The sequence below is a fragment of the Scleropages formosus genome, chromosome 14 (genome assembly GCF_900964775.1).
Source record: "Scleropages formosus chromosome 14, fSclFor1.1, whole genome shotgun sequence".
Classification (NCBI taxonomy): domain Eukaryota; kingdom Metazoa; phylum Chordata; class Actinopteri; order Osteoglossiformes; family Osteoglossidae; genus Scleropages; species Scleropages formosus.
Genome location: NC_041819.1, coordinates 9,794,048 through 9,812,960, shown reverse-complemented (window position 1 = coordinate 9,812,960; position 18,913 = coordinate 9,794,048). Strand labels below are relative to the sequence as shown.

The 18,913-nt window shown below is 45.3% G+C and overlaps 1 protein-coding gene across 3 annotated transcripts in view; it reads left to right on the top strand.

The window, feature by feature from the left end:
• Positions 1–18,913, top strand: part of LOC108920593 (cyclin-dependent kinase-like 5) — a 40,192-nt gene that overhangs the window by 14,510 nt on the left and 6,769 nt on the right. The window contains exons 3-12 of one of the 3 annotated variants that reach the window (XM_018729469.2): positions 5,818–5,863; positions 6,272–6,408; positions 6,649–6,769; positions 7,103–7,162; positions 7,676–7,766; positions 8,698–8,887; positions 12,673–12,753; positions 14,204–14,370; positions 15,002–16,061; positions 18,809–18,910. In XM_018729469.2, coding sequence (XP_018584985.1) covers positions 5,818–5,863; positions 6,272–6,408; positions 6,649–6,769; positions 7,103–7,162; positions 7,676–7,766; positions 8,698–8,887; positions 12,673–12,753; positions 14,204–14,370; positions 15,002–16,061; positions 18,809–18,910 — 2,055 coding nt within the window. Of the gene's footprint in view, positions 1–5,817; positions 5,864–6,271; positions 6,409–6,648; positions 6,770–7,102; positions 7,163–7,675; positions 7,767–8,697; positions 8,888–12,672; positions 12,754–14,203; positions 14,371–15,001; positions 16,062–18,808; positions 18,911–18,913 lie in introns of those variants that run through there. The other 2 variants (XM_018729470.2, XM_018729471.2) reach the window with 2 other exon arrangements.

Genomic DNA, 18,913 nt, shown 5'->3' with positions numbered 1-18,913 from the left:
ATTGGCAAAATAACACTGATTGATAGAACAGAATAACAGTTGCATTATGCTGGCAGTCTATTTGTATGCAGTTTGAAGGTGAGAAGTATTGCAGCAGGCTCCTTTTGGTGTAAGCCCTGTGAGTCAGTGACACCAGCAGTGGCACAAATTGTATCTTGAAAGTGAATGTACTGTACTGTATGTGCAGCAAACACATAATCCAGCAACACATACAGCTAAGGCACTACAATTTCACACACACACAGTCTGAAACTGCTTGTCCCGAGCGGGGAGCCGGAGCCTAACCCGGCAACACAGGGCGCAAAGCTGGAGGGGGTGGGGACACACCCAGGATGGGACGCAAGTCCGTCGCAAGGCACCCCGAGCGGGACTCGAACCTGAGACCCACCAGAGAGCGGGAGCCAGCCAAGCCTGCTACAATTTCAACCAACACAAATTAAGGTCTAAATTAAAAATACAATTTTATGGTCTAAATATATGAAAAAATTAAAAAAAAAAAAAAACTTTTTTAATCCAGCTTTCAGCTTTTAAAAGTATAGAAATGCAGGTGTTACTATATATGTCTTCATTCTGTTCATAGTGAGAACTGATTTCAGATGTACGGCTTCAGACACACATTTGAATCTCCTAGTCGCTTTCGGAGGTGGGGAAACGAACCTTAAATGAATACAGAGCAGAGCTTTGTAACTTATCTGGCAGTTTTTTTTTCTTTTTTTAATCCATTCCTTCCCTTCCCTTCAGTAACTGGTTTTCTCTCTATTTGAGAGTTATGAAAGTCCACAGTACCTTCACCATGAGTTTTCAAAATGTGTTCTGGGCGGTTCTCCCTAATTACTATTCATTCAGTTCATATTCATTCTTAGAGTTCTTCCACAATTTGTTATATTGATTTTAGCACCAGGATGCCGTATAATGTTCTTATGTTTTCAAGAGTGATAAACAAGCTTACACACGGAAGTGCTAAGTGTGTCTATTGAGGTAGGTGGCTTGTTTTGCAATTTCCTAGTATTTCATGCACGCAAAAGCACAGGGCCAAGACTTGATTAAGACATTATGTTAAATTTCATACTCATGTCAGTTGTGCCCATGTTTATTCCGTTTATGACTTCAGATACAGTTTTAACCCATTTCTCATATTTTTTGTTGCGAATTTCCATTCCAGAATGCCAGAACATTAAACTTTCAAAAGTATACATTCTTTTGGGGCCATGTCCAGCATTTTGACATTTAAAATTAATATTTGCCTGTGGTAAATTGTCTGTTAATCTGGCAGAGTTATTTGTGGATATAGATTACAGCGAGTTAAACACACCACTGCCATCCAGTGTTATTCGGAGCCTTGAAACGTTATGGGAAAAATATTTTTTTCATTGAAAAGTAAACTCTGTTTTGTACAAAGGAATGGATATAATGCACATGTGCAGTATCACCACCACAGCGAAGAATGCCAACAAACCTCCCTGTGTTTCATAAAGTGTTGCTGAGCGTTGAATTGTTGCACGTGCCCCATTGAGTGATGTTAACAGAGTTCTACAGAGTTTGTTTTGGCAAGATTTGGCCTTACTTGAAAACAGAATTTCAGGCAGCTTTGTCTTCAGTGTTAGTGATTACAAAAAGGGAGAAGATGACTAGTTGCCATTGAAATGTGTTATTGGTGTTTGATTCTGGCACTTTTGTCCGAGAAGGCCGTCGACACCACAATCCAGAGAATGTCCGTGTAGGACGTGAGCTACTCACGTGCGCTCCCATGCTTTGTGAGGCACAAACAATTCTTGCGAATGAACTTTATTGTTTCGGATGTGACACAACATTCAAAATATTCGTACATTGTCTACATGTTGAAATTAGAAGAAAAGTATGCGGGGTAGCAGGAACCAGCTCTCTTACAGTTTAACTGTTGATTATCGAGTGAAAGTGTCTCCTAAGTCAATAAAAATTCAAGGATTTCCATGAGCTCATGGGACTAAGGCTCCTCAGTGGAAAAGTGTCACCCATGTATTCTTGTGAACTGAGTTATGTCTTTTTGCCATCATCCATGTGAAAGTTGATGAGTATTTGACATTTACTTAGCAGATGCTTTTCTCCAATGCAATTCACAATGTAAAACTGCTTACAGTCACCATATTTACCTAGCTCCAGAGTACTGTAGCTAGAGAGCAAACCCGCAGCCTCTGGATCCAAAGGCAGCAGCTCAAACCACTAGACTACCAGCTGTAACTGCTGTGGATCCTGTAGATTAGGCAATCCAGTGAAAAAGCAGAGAAATCGACATGAGATTCTGCATTACTGCACCCCAAATGTTGGATCTGGGTTCCCATCTCTGCCATGCTACACCAACAATTTCTTCTAGGATGGGTGAGATGGTTGGGGTCTCTCGCTCTCTCTCGTTGATGGAACCTGAAGAAAAGTGTATCACAGTGCACAGTGGAGCCTGCAGCTCACAAAGTGAAAAGAAGCAGGAGGCTCTCAGCATGTGCAACAGAGGAGGTGTGTGCCTGCCTTCGTCCCTTCTGAGTTGGTGTGGGTGTCTTTCTTCAAGGAGGAAGTGTAAGGTTTAGGTAGTTTGCTTCAGCTAAACTGTGGTAAAAACTGAGGTAAAAAAAAAAAGAATTTCTGTGTGCTGGGCAGAGAGGACTGGGGTTTAAGGAAATTATATAGGTGGCATTCTTTATCAGTTTTTGGTCCAAGGTATTGTTCAATATTACTGATTTATATAGCTGGATACTTTATTTGAGTGGTTCATGTTGTTTCTTACCGAAAGGTACGTTAACAGGGCTTGCGCTCTGGCTCCAACTAAATACCGACGGTGACGATTCTGCCTATACTGTTTTGTCTATGAGTAGGATTTCAAAATTGTCCTCAGGTGCGGTTCACGTTTACTCTCGGTTGCTGTGTAGTATGTCATCCAGCACCATTTATATCAGTTGAATATCGTTCAAATTAAGCAGGGGTTCATTTTATTTTTTTCTTCTCGGCAATTTAATCAACATTATTAATATTTAGATTTCATCTCGCTTCGGATATATAACTTGCATAAAGATATCCTGCTTCTGTCCACATCCCAAATCTCACGGAAACCGAACTACTTCTTGTTGCTCGCAAGTCCTCAAGCTATGGAATTCCGTGCCATTTTGATTCTTCGATTTTGTGCTCTTTATATAACCCTCCGCGGAGCCTCCGCGCAGCACTGTTTGCGCTGTGACTCATTTCACAGCCCTTCGGAAAGCACTCCCCCCCGAAACAGACATGTTGTTACAGTTGTAGGTTTTGGACAGCCTTTCACGGGAAACATGTAGCACTGACTGTCTCCACTGAGCTGGTCTGAGTCCATCACGTAGCGGTCAGAGGAAGGGAGCTATCTCCTTCTCCCTGCTCTCTCACTTTCACCGATGACTGACTGACTGGCTCTGTTGTCACATTTCTGATCTCGCCCCCATTGTCAAATATCCATCCCCAGAATAAAGGGATTTTGTTTTCGACTCTTGCCTGAAAGTCACACTGTCGAGAGGGGAAGAATTACGATGTGGCAAGAAGCATCCTCATTGTTTTTGCTCACATTCCAGGGCTGGCATCACACATTTGACGTGGGCTTGAAGGTCAGTACGGGGAGTGCCACCACAGGAAAAATGTGTTGCCTTGTGTTCTCAGAGCGACGCTGAAGCGGGCACCTCAATGTTTCAGGCCCATTGCTCTCCGTTCCGTGCAGTTGAGGAGTTCCTCGGTTTTATGAGAGGCTTGCGCTGCTTCGCAGGGACGTTCTCCAGCTGTGCACTCAGCACACAACCTCATGCATATTCAGGAGGTGGAGGAAGAGTTTGGCGCTGGAGCCAAGGCCAGACACCAAGGCGTATTGATGGATAGCTTTGAGTCTGGCTGTAGCTGCGCTTCTCTCTGCGCTCCAGGTGGGAATAAGCAAAGTGTGATGAATTTTACCGGCACGGCAGGCAGGCAGGCAGGCAGGTAGGCAGGCAGGTAGGCAAAACAAGCCGTCTTGGATAAATGAGGCTTTGAATTTTGGTCCTGGGTGAAAATTCTAGCGGGGCTTAAAATAAAGTGTTTCGGGAAGTGGCTCACTAGGAATGTGGCTTTTCACACATGTGCTGCCAAATGTTAAGCAGAATTGGGTAAGAGGTGACTTGAAGTCAAGGAGGCAGCTACAGACCTGGTAGACAAAAGTACACCGATTCAGTGACATCTCAGGTGCTATTGGATGCTATTCGAAGACATGGTGGAGGGAAAAAGGGTGGGATCACAAGCGAGTGCTGAGATCCGGCGTAAAGATTGAACAGGCAGCTTCAGCTGGGACCACAGTGGAAATTTTGGTGCCTCTGATTAACCCCTTTGATTGAATTTCAGAACTAGATGGGTGATAAACAGTTGGAGGCTGAAGTATTAATGACTGAAGTAACATAAGAGCCAAGCTCAAATAAAATGCCTGATCGCTCTCTGTCTGCAGAAGAGATACATGGAACATTTATGATTCCTGTGTGTGACATTTTTTAAGATTATGATAATTACAGTGATTGAATGAGATCCAGATCTTTCAAACGTCTTAGACATTTTCTTGTTGTTTAGAGCTTGCACATGTATCATTACACATTGCAAAATGCTGAAAAGTTCATCGTGCCAGTATATCATTCACGATTAATGCATATTTACAGCTTGGATGTGTGAGTTCATAAACTGACCTGATATCACCAGTGTCCTGCTCTTTGTGTGTCCATGGCTACACTTCAGTCTGTTTTGAAGTACCGTGCACAGCTCCCTTTTTACCTTTTTACCTCACATACATACATAAATGCCCTCGTTTCGGTGTTAAAGAGGTGGCGCAGCGAGTAGTGCTGCAGTCTCCCAGAACCTGGGTGGTGTGAGAGGATGTGGGTTTGAGCCCCACGCAGTCTGTGTGGAGTTTGCGTGTTCTCCCTCTGTCTGTGTGGGTTTCCTCCAGGTGCTCTGGTTTCCTCCCACAGTCCAAAGACATGCTGTTCAGGTTCACCCCTTGTGTGTGAGTGACGGAGAGAGTGTGTTCCACTGATGTATGGATGAGTGACACATTGTAAGTAGTGTATCGAGCAGTGTAAGTCACCGTGGTGAATAAGGTGTGTGGGCTGATAACACTACATGGAGTTCATTGGAAGTTGCTTTGGAGGAAAGTGTCTGCTAAATAAATAAATGTAAAAAATATATGTATTACAGGTTGTGTGAGAGCATTAACCACCTGATTTGCATCCTCTGTTCAGAGCCGATATGTTAGAGAAAGAGTGGTGTGTGTGTGTGTGTGTGTGTGTGTGTGTGTGTGGGTCTATTCTCTGTGGGAAGGTTCGATGTACAATGCTGAGGGATGTATCGGTGCCAGACCAAAATCAGGACATGGATATCTGAGAGGGAGGGGAGGTTAAACTACTCAGTCTGCCAGTGAAGGAGACAGTGTGCAAAATGCACACAGCTATAACACCAGCTTCTGAATGCTGTCTGGTGAATCCCTGTCAGCGAACCTCCCTCGGTAAATGAAGTCAACGCCTTGCATACTTAGGAATTGTTATCCCACCTCATTTTGTTTGAGAATTGTGCTTTTCATGAGGTAAGCACAGTACTCATTTTGCGTGATCCACAGTCGCGTATGTGCTTTCCTGGTTCGACAATCCGTTTAGGGCACGTTGCGATTCGGCAAACCCTTAAGCAATCGCATGTGGCCTTTTAATGCACAACCTTTTCACTTTTACCACGGTCCCGTGCCCACTGAAAAAGTATGTAGTTACAGAGAGGCTTCTCCATTGATTCTGTTTATTGCTTAAAGTTGCTCTGCTTGTGTTGCAGGAAACAAATGAGATTGTGGCCATTAAGAAATTCAAGGACAGTGAAGGTGAGTGTAATGCGGGTATCAAAATGAAGTAACACCATTTATTTTATTATACACGTGACAGCAAACGTAATGCTGTGCACTTTGTGACGTATACCCTTGTTACAAGGTTACTACTAAACAGGGATTTAGAAAGAAATCCATGGCAGATATTAGAAGAGTTTTGCTTTCTTAGCCCTTGCAATAAAATGAATTTGTTTTGATAAAAAATGCTGCTGTTCCCCAGACAATAGGGGGAGATGCTGTGCTTAGATCCTAATGGAAAGCAAAATGGCACACTGTAGGCAGAGAGGACTCAGACAATGTGTCAGTGGAACAACGGGACAATGGGAGCGTTTGCGTTCTCCGCCTTTGTCTTCAAGCCTCTGAGCCCAAGGCCGCATCCTCACTCACCGCCAACTCTTTCCTCAGAGAATGAGGAGGTCAAGGAGACCACGCTGCGCGAACTTAAGATGCTGCGCACGCTCAAGCAGGAGAACATTGTGGAGCTCAAGGAGGCCTTCCGCAGGAGGGGCAAGCTCTACCTGGTCTTTGAGTATGTGGAGAAGGTTAGCTCAAAACTGGTTGCAGTAAGCTAGCAGTGATCTTCTTGTTATTGACCTCTACTTCCAGCGCTTACTTTTTGTTGTAGGTGTAAGATGTGAAAAGCTCTGCTCTGAAATGGGAATTTAAATTCTGCATTTCCAGGGCGTACCTCTGAAAACTCACCAGGACCTTATGCAGTAAATGTCGTTTATGGTTAGTCCAGATTGCGGTTGGGTGCGGTACTAGATTCCTCCTTTCTTTAGAACATGCTGGAGTTACTGGAGGAGCAGCCCAACGGCGTGCCACCTGAGAAAGTGCGAAGCTACATCTATCAGCTGATCAAAGCCATTCACTGGTGCCACAAGAATGACATCGTTCACCGGGGTAAGGAGTCACCGAGCCGTGTTACGCCGGGTGGAGGGCCGGGTCGATCCCAGCCGACGCTTCCGCTGCGGGAAAACATCCCTTGACGTCTTCACGCGAAGTCGTTTTATTTGTTTCTATTTGAATTTACACTCTGAAATGTGTTAACAACCGCTAGCGAAGACGCTGTTCACGCGGGAGGTTGTTCCGTGCGTGTCGACGTGATTCGGCTGGAAAAAAATAATCTCTTAGCTCATTATTAAGGGCAAATGTGTTTTATTAAAAGTCTGAGGAGGGATGCATTCTGCTGGTTCTGCTATGTAGCAGCGAGCTCTCTCTGCAATCTCACCCCAGATATCAAGCCCGAAAATCTCCTCATCAGCTCTGACGACGTTCTCAAGCTGTGTGACTTTGGTAGGTAAAATTACCACCCTCTCTATTTATAGAGTCACATGGTGTGATGCGCAGCAGTGGTGAGAATGAATTTTCTCCAGTGCTGGAATTTGTCTCATATCAGTAAACGAACTCGCTGTACCTGTCCCGTGTGTATTTAATGCCGTCGCAGCTCCATCGATGGACGTGCGGTACATCAGCATGACGCAGACAGAGCTGCGGCCCGTCCGTGTAGCGCGTCCTCTGTCCCCGCCGTACGGTTCGCAGCGATGCAGCACAGACTGTCTCGGGAAGCAAAGGGGACCAGGGCAATGTTGAAGTTCTTTGGTGTCCGTTTAAGCATTGAGTGAAACACTGAGTGGTGACAACACTAGTACTGGGAAAATGTTTTTGACATTTTGAACTGGATGAAGCAGTTATGCTTTTCCCGATGCTGCTTTCAGTCCCGTAATTGAGTCCGACAGCCATTAGGTTCGCGCTTCTCAAGGTGTCAGCCTGATCTATTGACCCGGTCCGTCGCCTGCTCTCTTCCAGGCTTTGCTCGCAACTTGTCAGAGGGGGACAACGCGAACTACTCCGAATATGTGGCCACTAGGTGGTACCGCTCTCCGGAGCTTCTGTTGGGGTGAGTTAGTTTTTCCATGTTCGTGTACGTGTGTCTCTGTCCACGTGTTCACATGTGCACGCTTGTGTGTGTGCGTGTGTGTGTGTGCATCCATCAGTCGGTGTATCTTTGTTTTTCTTTCTCTCGCTGTGCATGTGTGCGTGCATCAGCTGACGGATTGTTAATGCGAGTGCGATCGCGTCGGTTGGTGCGTGTTTGACTATCGTTGCAAGAAGGCGCATTTTGCGTGCTGATAGAGCAGTGGCGTCATCGCTGGCTCACGCAGTTTCTGATGTCCCAGCAAAGTAATCAGCTCTGTTTTGAATTCGCTCCTGTTTTTTCGTTTAGCGATCAAGCCTCAGCTCTGCGTGAATGTATTATTTATGGTTCGTTGATGATGCTGTCAGTGACAGGTTTGATTATCTTCTGAGCGCTTCTTCTTGTTTCGTGGGACAACTTTGACGGGGTTTACCTATGCTTTGCCACACTGCGACACCACCCGGATCTCTTCAGAAGTATTTAAAACACACCTTTTTTAGCGCCTCATGGAATTGACTAAATAACAGTGGGGGAAAAAGCTGGAATATCTCCGAAATTCTCTTGATATTTAAATTCCTCCCACACAATTACATCTCCCTCACGTCAAGCTTTTCTGCTTAAATCTTTCATCCCCCTCTCGTTCCGTGTACCTTATCTACTTTTCCGACTTCCTCTCGGCATTTCCTCCTCTCGGTCTGTCATCCATCCGTTGCGTTTGCGCCGCTCGTGTTTATTCGCTTGTCACTCGTCCCCGCTTTATATAACCCCGAAAGTATTCGAGTTAACCAGCAATTAGCACTTCCGCTGCCTTCTCTTCCAGCCTTCTCTTTACCGGCGGATGCAGGGAGAGTCCGGCGGTCCGGGGAGCGCCTCGCCGGTTCTCACGCTCTCCCTCTCTTTCTCGCCCTGTCAGGGCTCCCTACGGAAAGGCCGTGGACATGTGGTCCGTGGGCTGCATCCTGGGGGAGCTCAGCGACGGGCAGCCCCTCTTCCCGGGAGAAAGCGAGATCGACCAGCTGTACACCATCCAGAAAGTGCTGGGTCCACTGCCACCTGAGCAGATGAAGCTGTTCTACAACAACCCCCGCTTCCACGGGCTGCGGGTGGGCTGCCCCGCTGCACGTCCTGCTAACTCGCCCCCTTCTCCCTCTCCCTCTCCCTCTCCTCTCCCTCTCCTCTGTCTCTGTCGCCACCTGGCTGAGTTCCCCATAACCAGAGCAAAGAGGACCGCGGTGACTCACTGTCCCGCCTCTGCCCCTGGAAATCAACTGGCAGGCAAAGCAGCTGGGTTTGTCACCGGTGACACTGCGCAACTCAGCCATGAGCTGCCATGTTGAATTCCCTAACATATTAATCTAATAAGAAGACTAATGTAAACGCAGTCCGTGTACTTGTGGCACAAGCAAAAACAGCTTCGCTGGAGCGCTGCACGGTGTCATCAAAACATAATGGTTCCTCTTTTAGGGTCAATGCTTACTCGAAATTTCCACGATTCTTTGGTACAACAACATGAGAAGATAGAACTATGTCTGGCAAAACAGTGATCGCTATTGATTTATGGCTATATTGAAACAGTATTAAATGACCTTACGTGGCACGGTTTGCAAAATGCGATGACCGATTGAGTTTGCTGATTTCATCAGCGTTTATTTTAAAATTACGGTCGTTTAATTCTACGTAAAACTAATACAGTTGGTACATCTGTGAAATTCTAGAAAATTCTTTAAAATTAATTTGGAAAATGAAAACTAGGATGGGATGCACGAAGTTATCAGTCTTCAAAGGACTGGGTGCCGAATCTCACGACATCCCAGAGCAGAAGAGGAGGAAGAAAATGGGAAAGAGGCGAATTCCATGCCGGAGTCGTCTCTTCCCATTAGCAGCTCGAGATGAATGTAACCCCCTTTTCTGAGTGTATTGAGGCCACCAAGCTGAAAGTAGGACATAAGTGGTGAGAAAAAGGAAGGAGTGCCAGTCTGGCATTTATAAAATATTCTACAAGCATTTACATATTAGGCCATTTATAGTCTGGACCGGTTTCTGAACACTTTGTGCTTCAGTGAGACAAATGCAGACGTGCGTAGATTTGATGTAAATGTATAAATTGTGCAATACATGGAATGGGAAATACCACAAAATGTAAATACGCTTACCTTTTCGTTGGGTCTGATGTATGCGTGAGGTGTCCTTGGTGGGAAAGAGTGGGTCTGCAAGTCCCTTTATAGGGAAGAGTTTGAGACAAAAATGTCAGTGTATGGATACATGCCTAGTCATTGAAGATGACCCAAAGAGGTTAGGAGCTCAGGTGTGGTGCTTACAGAAAGCTCACTTTGAGAACCCCATGCTGTGAGGGGCATCAAAGTGCGTCTTGCCTGTGCGTGCCGTATCAGAAAAAGAGAAAATAAACAAAAACTTTGGCCCCAGACACTTGCAGTTACGGCTGCTTTGACAATCCTATAGAGAACTTTGCTCTCCTGCCACTTGGGTCAGAGGTCAGAACATAACAAGTGGTTGTTCTGCAATATGCAATCAGTCTGACTTAACACATTTTATTGTGTGGACTGGTATACGCAGCAATGAGGTAATGTCACTGTGCTAGTATCCTGGTGAGAGAACTTGTATTACAGTATAATGTAGACATTGGTCCTGTCAATGGTTTTTTCAGTGAAACTATTCACATTCTGTGTGGCCTGGGGGAAGCTGGAGGTGGCTCCACAATTTGAACTTTAGATCCCAAAAAAGTTGTCTAATAAAAGTGTAAGCAAAAGTAAACGATGTGGCCCCTTTAAACATACGCAGTAGAACATCACACTCACTCACTTTTGGTAATCGTTCATCCTGGTCAGGATCACAGGGGTCTGGAGCCTACCCCGGAATCACTGGATGAAAAGCTTGGGGGAACACCCTGGATGGGACACCAGTCCATTGCAGTCAGTGAAATCAGTGAGAGAAAAAATGAAAAAAAAGATAAACATCTGTGTATTCACTTTGCTCCCTCTTCTCACGCTCTCCCTTCGTGTGATCAGACCAGCTGATTTAAAAGTTGGTCTTGATTGTCCTTTTAACCACCAGAGATAGTTGGCTTTGGAGAAGTGTCCATCAAGTCAGTCCTGCCCCCCCCCCCCCGTTCTGCTTCCCACCTGTTCTTTCATTGTTCACTGATCTCTTTCTTGCTATGGTCTTTCTCATCCACTGCTGTCACGGTTTGCGGTGCTTCACAATTAAATTGTTGCTCTTTTTTGGAAGTGGAACTGACAGATGGGATTAACTGGCCGTTTGGCCAAGGGCAAGGATACTGCAGAACTGTTCAAGAGCAGTTTTCACACACAGTTGAACAAGTCACAGGCACCGCTTACTGTGGCCCACAGCACATCATGCACTGAATGGCTATAAGGAACAAGACCAAGGAAGCACTTTGTCCTTTGGTTCCTGGATGATACACACTAATGTAAAAGGTAACACATTAAAGAGCTACAGTACACACACACACACACATTTTCAGAACCGCTTGTCCCATACGGGGTCACGGAGCCTACCCGGTGACACAGGGCGTAAGGCCGGAGGGGGAGGGGACACACCCAGGACGGGACGCCAGTCCATCACAAGGCACCCCAAGCGGGACTCGAACCCCAGACCTACCGGAAAGCAGGACTGTGGCCCAACCCACTGCGCCACTGCACCCCCTAGAGCTACAGTATTATTTCCTTATTATTATTGTGCTACTACATCAATATTAGTACTGTTTGTGCTATACAGAAGTATTATACATAAATATGTATTGTTGTACTGAGTGGATTATTTTTCCAGTAGTATATTTAAATATACTACAGTGTTACATGAAAATTATTGAATTTAGTTTTGTCTATACCTATGGGTCAGTCAGACCTGACACTACAGCTTTCGGTGGCACTTGGCAAGAAGTCCGACACCCCTTAGAGGTATCCCTTTCTTTATATACGTTGATAAAGGTACACGTGCATAAACAGGCTAAAAAAATATTTTTATTTGAGATGTAGATGCATGAAGCTGTGAAGAAGGGAAAATTAAAGTTGAATATAGAAAAAAAACACAATTTTGATAATATGCATGCAAGCATTATACGTGGATCTCTTTCGGACTGACTTCTCCCTTGATCTGTGCGATAAACATACAGTATGTTATCTGTTTAATAATTAAAAAAGGCCTATATGCAGCTACTCGTGTAATGTATACCGGTTTATACAGTGGAATGTGAAAAATGGACTGTATTCAAGAATCACTTTCCTTCTGTTGGTATAATGCACTCTTTGTAATTTTCTCCGAGACGTACGTTACTTTGGAGAAAGCGTCTACTTCATGAAAAAATGTAAATTTAAATATGCACAGAACACACATTTTATTTTGACAATGAAAAAAAGACTGAAAACAACAAATTTTCGAGACAGACGTTTAAGGGAAGAAATAGGCGTGTATCCTCTTTACTGCGTAGACTAATTGTTTGTTTAATTGAAAATGTTACCTAAAATGTTACATTTCAAAGACATACGGTAGCGATGCGTAATATGATGTTTACATAATATATAAGCAAGCAGATCTTCAATTTTATAATGAAATTGTTTCATTAATACTACACAAGGTTTTTATTAATTTTTTTCCCCCAAGATTTACAATTTACTTTTTGATTTTAGTGGCAAAATTTGCCCCCCCACAAAAACATTCCAGAGGCCCTAGGCAATTATTTAGGTTCGTCTAATTGTCAGACTGCCGCTGGGGCCAGTTCCTCAAGTCAAATTTGTCTCAGTCCACGGTTAACTGTGTTTCACTTCATGGCTGATCTTGCTGTCTGTATGTGTGCGTGTGTGTAGTTCAGTACAAATTGACCCTTTATTTTTACATGTGTGTTTTTCAGTTCCCCACGGTGAGCCACCCTCAGACCCTTGAGAGGAGGTACTTGGGTATCATAGGTGGTGTCATGCTGGACCTGATGAAGGTGCGAGCTGGGCTCCCTACTGCTTGTCTGTTTCACTGCTTCCTACCCTGCAGATAACTAAAAAATGTGTAGAATACGTGGCAGAGGCTTCTTCTTCCTGCAGCACTCCACCTTTCCTCATGGGAGGATTACAGATTGATGGTATTGGTGTTTTAATTAGATGTGGAAATGGAACTGAATTGTCATGTTCCTGGGGGGGCTTTAGGAGTCTGATAGAGTAATCTGTGGTTTCATTGGGATCATTGGAATCATTCTGAATATCTGCCTGTGACTTCAGCTATGCAGGAACAGGGAGCTCCCATCCCTGACATTTCCCATCTGGGTGGGCTAGTAAGAAGACCCCCATCTCAGATGTGTAGATAGTGCTTGTGATGTGTCCCGGATGGAAGAATGAGTTGCTTATACAAGGAATTTCTGGAGTCGATCAAAGCGTGCAGAGAAGCTTGTGAGCAAGCATTTAAAACACGTTTTAAATATTTTTCGTTTCCTGGAATTACTCCGTTTTAAAATTCATTGTAAAATGTGTCGTAACATCCATGTTAAATATATCCATGTAGGATTTATTCTAATAAATTAATTCTGTTGTTCCTTCGTACCCAAAAATCTGTTAGACACGATAGAATATGATGCTGCTTGATGTTTTCCTTTCCCAGTGACATTGCTCACTGTAATGCAAAAGCACATTTTTTCCCACCTGGTGAATGCTAATGTATGACTAATCCAACACCAGCAAGTCGCTCAGAAATCTGCCAGTGTTTTCTTTAAGCACTGTCATCATGTAACAATATCTCCCACTGTCTCGGTGTGGTAATCTCTCTCCCATCGAGAGATGGACACTTTTGTGAAAAGGTTACCGCCGTAAACATTGAAATATCAAGGGTGACTTCAGTTTACTTTTTATTAGGGTTTAAGTGCGAATGAAGGAGGAAGAATAATTCAGTAATGAGCTATAAACCATAAGTTCCAGAAAGGACTCCTCTCTAAAAGTACAACAAATATCACTTGTATTCATGGGCTTGCCATTTATATTTTAGGATACGAAAAAGGGCAATATACAGTAACAGTCAAAAGTTTGAGTCCGTTTGCTGGAAACTAATGTTTTTTGAAGGCATTTATTTAACACGTTTGATTACGAAATGAGGTGCCGTGTCCTCCCTGCTTTTTTGCCGTAGTTCCCAGACGTGAAGAGCATGTATGTGAGCATTGCAGGGAACGGGCTTAGAGGTGCTCTGTTTCATGATACTGATGATGATTCTTGTTTACTTAATCACTTCTTAGCTAAGCATGACACGGACAATATGCAGCTGTAAGTTCATCCAGTTTGAAATGGAGGATTTTTCTTGTCAACAAAGAAGCCTTCCAGCTTATTACAGGGAACACACTGGAGATCTGATTGATGGCTGTTGCTGTTGTTTCATTTGGATTATTTTTGGGTGTGTTTCTCTATCAGAACCTGCTACTGCTGAACCCAACAGAGCGGTTTCTGACTGAGCAGAGTCTCAACCACCAAGCCTTTCAGACCCAGCGTGTGACGGACCGGCCCAATCCAATATCGCCTACTCCCGTCCGCTCCTTAAAGAAGAAGCCTCACCATGGAGAGAACAACACCTCCAGCAGGTTAGGTCTTCCTGCCCACTTCATTGCATTACCATGGATTCTTGTGTTAAGGTGCAGCAGGTAGTGTGGGTTCTCGCAGTTCCAGGGGTGTGTGATGGGAAGAAGGTATGATCTATGCTTTGTCTCTGTGGGGATGCATGTTCTCCCCATGTTTGCCTTGGTTTCCTTCAGGTACCCCGGTTTTCTTCCACAGTCCAAAGACATGTTTCAGGTGGATTGGGAATCTAAATTGCCCTTAGTGGATGTTTGTGTGTGTGCGTGCGTGCATGTGCATGTGTATGGCTACCCAACAAGGACTGATGTCTCATCCAGGGTAAACTCTGCCCAACCTAACAGCTTATTCTTCTGGGATAGGGTCTGGACCACTGCAACCCTGACTTTGACAAGTGGTTATTGATAAGCTAGTTTAATCATGACAAAAAAAGGAAAAACACAACAGAGCATCAGAAGATGTCACGGTTCTCGTTGCTTGTTTCTTTTCCCATGTTATTCGGCTCTTATGCTTGAACCAGAGCTTAATGAGACAGCAAGAGATGGTGCATCATAGATGCATGATGAAGCGCTGTGAACATGGAGGCTGGATGGTCCTCACCATCTCTAACAGTGTCCCTCCTTCTGTCGGTTTGCACAGGAGCCATGGAAGCAAAAGCTCAGTACACCATCGCTCCAGCAGCAAGGACCGCTCCGGCAACAAGGACTGCTCTACTCTGCACCGCCATGAGGACCTCCACCCCAACAATGACAACTTCCTCAATGGGAACATGCCTGCCTCCTCGAGCCTCAGCCCCACACTGCACCCCAAATCCTTCCAGCCCCAGTCTCTCAACCGCTCTCCCTCCTGCAACAAGGACTTGGCTAACAACAACCAGCCCCACCTACTGAGCCCCAAGGACAACAAAGGCAAAACCGAGTTTGATTTCAATGTGGGGACCAAGGGCTCCGATGGGTCAGGTTCAAAGTACCTGAAGGGCACTTCGCGCTCCCAGAAGAGTCAACACTCCTTCACTGAGGGCAAGACAAACACACTGCAGGCCGGAGAGAAGCACAGCCGGCATAGCTATGTGGACTCCTCCCACGGCTCCATGCCTTCCTCGACAAAGAGCTCCTCCTCCTATCTGAACCTCTCCAAGAGCCACGGAACTCTCAGCGATGCCAAGTCGGTGGGGAACCTGAGCGACACCCCGAGCCCCTGCTACTTCCCCTCCAGCTGCATGGATCTGAATGCTCCGGCGAGCCCAGCAGTCCGGCACCGCGAGCGTGAACGAGACCGTGAACGTGACCGTGACCGAGACCGGCCTGCTCCCAGCCCCTCTGGTCGCAGCACCTTGGACTCGCGCCGCTCCTCCACCCGCCACAAAAACCTTGAGGAAGGCAAATCACCTGAGCTTCTAGACCCAGGAGGTGGGGGAGGGAGCCACTCGCACTCCCTGACCACCCCCCACGAGTCTTACCCTTACGGCCTGGGCTATACCAGTCCATTCTCCTCTCAGCAGCGGCCCCACCGGCACTCCATGTATGTACGACGAGAGCGGCAGCGGGTCCACAAACCGGACATGGGCCTCACGGTGGGCCAAGGGCTGCCTACCCGTGCTAGCAGCCTACAGCTTCTCTCACCTCAGCTGCAGCATCGGACCCTGACCCATCACTCCCTGGGCTCCTCGAGAGAGGACTGCACAGATGACTTGAACAGGGTCAGTTCCCCAGCAATCATGGTCCTCTGACTTCCTCCCTTCTCTCACTCTCAGAGGGTGATCTCTCCTACTTTTCTCATTCGGTGCCTCCAACAGACAAGGCCCGCATGTAGCTGTTTTTCAGGAGTGTCTATATTGGCTTGAAAGGTTTTTACTGACGCCTCTAAGTTTCAGACCTCACCAACACTTCTGGACCTCCGAGGAACACATTCTCCCAGCAGATGATCCAGGAAAATACACCCAGCTTAAGCTACCGCTATTTTTTTGTGTCACCATTGGCTAAAATGGGCTAAAACACTGCTTTTTGTCTGTCCCTTTCTTGTGTTGACAACATAGAAGCTTCCCCCAGCTTTTGCTAAAATTTATTGCAAATTACAGAGCCCTGATATGTTAAAAACCTGCATCGATGCATGCGTTCGTTTAGCAGGCAGCAGTTTTTTGGACATATATTGGTAATTCCGTTTGAGACCTTTTAGACCAGATCTGACAGCGTGGGGTTCAGTTAGGACAAAAAAGTGCAAGTAGGAAAGTTAGACCGAAAGGCCGACCCTCATCATAGCTCATTTCTTTAATATGTTCTAATGACAAATATTTTCATGCTACCAGTCACTAAAATGTTTTAGTTTACATTTACATTAATTCATTTAACAGAAACTTTTTGCCAGAACAACATATATCTCAGAGAACAATACCAAAAATTCATTATATCAACAGAAGGAGAAATTTGGATGCAGACACATGATTGTTGAGTACAGTCTATTTGTCACATATGAACAACCCCATATGAACAAGTATACATTACGAGTAGGTGCACACAGGCTTTCCTTTATTAAAAACATGTTATTAAACATGATTACATATGACAAAACATACATATTTATTGGGCACTTGCGCGATAAAGTGAGTTAGACCAAGGTGAAGTGAGTCAGAACATGGTGACACCCCTCTTAAATCTAGAGAGAGATTCAGCAGTTCTGAGTGAAAGGGGGAGGGCATTCCACCACATGTGAGCCAGAACCAAAAACGTTTGTGCTTTTGATTTGAGAACCCTTGTGTGTGGGACCACCAAGTGAGCAGAGGTCCAGAAGCATAGCAGTCTGGTTGGGGTGTAACGAGTGATCAGGTCTTGTAGATTTTGAGCAGCAGATTCATTGATGGCTTTGTAGGCTGTAACCAGAGTCTTGAATTTGATTTGGGCAGCTAAAAGAAACCAGTGTAGAGAGACCAGGATGGATTCATGGGAATGTATCGGCAGGTCAAACACGACATGTGCAGTAGTCCAAGTGGGATATCACCATCACCTGGACCAGAAGTTGTATGCAGTTTGTTGTGAGATAAATGCGGGTCTTGCGGATGTCATGCAGGATGTATCTATAGTACCAGGTTATGGCTTTGGTATGTTGAGAGAAGGACAGACTTGAACAAGTTGTCCAGTTTGATAGCGAGTTCTCGGCAGGAGGTCGGATCGGCTAGGAGGTGGAGGATCTCTCTGTTTTGGAGAGATTTGTAATTTGTGATTAGACATTTCTGATCAGGCAGAGATTTCTGAGAAGCAGGCGGCAATGCCATAGGAAATGTCTGTAGCTCAGGGGGAAAGGAGAGGAAGTAGCAAGCCTTGTGGAGCACTAGTCTAGAGAGGCTGAAGGGATGATTGGGAACCCTGTGAAATTACTTGGTAGGATAAGTAGATAGGTAGGTAAGTAATTTATCTCCTATCTCCTGATAGGTAGAATTCAGACCTTTTCAGTGCAGTTCCGATGATGCCAAGCTGTCCAAGAGAGGAGAGTAGAATCCGATGGTTGACAATGTCAAATGCTGCAGACAGGTCGAGGAGGATGAAGACAGCGGAGAGGGAGGCCACTCTAGCCGACTGGAGAGCACCTGATACTGTGAGGAGAGCTGTTTCGGTGGAACAATTCCCAGTTCAAACTACTATGTTAAACCAAATTAGTTGAAAAGTTAAATTTTTTTCACCGCTCAAATTTGTGTTACTCCTTAGATTTCTGTCTGAAAATGGATAAGACAGTCATCTTAAATTTAATTAAATAGGTGTTACAGCAGTTATCCACTTAATCGCTCTTAGCCTCGCAGTGATTAAGTAACAATTGAATTTTGTAGCCCAAATGAGGTTCGGCTACGTTTTTTCTCCGCAGCGATGTACAGTGATGGCTGTGTAGTATTTAGCTGAAACCTTCGTCCGAGGAGACTTAGCAGTGCTACGCACCCTGCGCCGAACTCCCTGCATTCATTCATACATTTATAGCCCTCAGCAATGTAACACAAACCATCACACACTAAGGGCAATGCATAGTCTCTGTTTGACCTGGAACACACGTCTTTGAACTGCGGGAGGAAAGCGATGCAAGCATGGGGAGAACGTGCCTACTCCACAGAGACGGAACAGGGATCAAACCTGTGTTCGGGCTCATAGCACTTCCTGCTGCGCTACCATGCTGTCCCGTGTTTAACTTGGAGCTCTGTGATTTATTTAATCAGCAGCTCAGTTATAATTACAAAGCTCAATTAAATAAGAGCTCTGTTGTAAAACTTGGAGGTGTCGGCCAGGGTCGGGGCTGAGATCGGCTGATTCGGATGCCCCAGGGCTCTGTAGTTACCAGCATTCATTGTTTGTGTGGTTCTGTGCTGCAGAAAATTCTCAGATATCAGTTATCCCTCCCAATCTCATCTTTGCATGTGATGACCGTTCGCTGGCTGTCCGCATCATTTGCTGTCCATTTTACCAACAGAGCGAGCCACCCTCTACAGACGCGACCCACCCCCGACCCGCGATTAAAGACTCCTCGCGGGACACCACAGCACCATTTCACACACAGCGCCCAAAAAATGAGGTC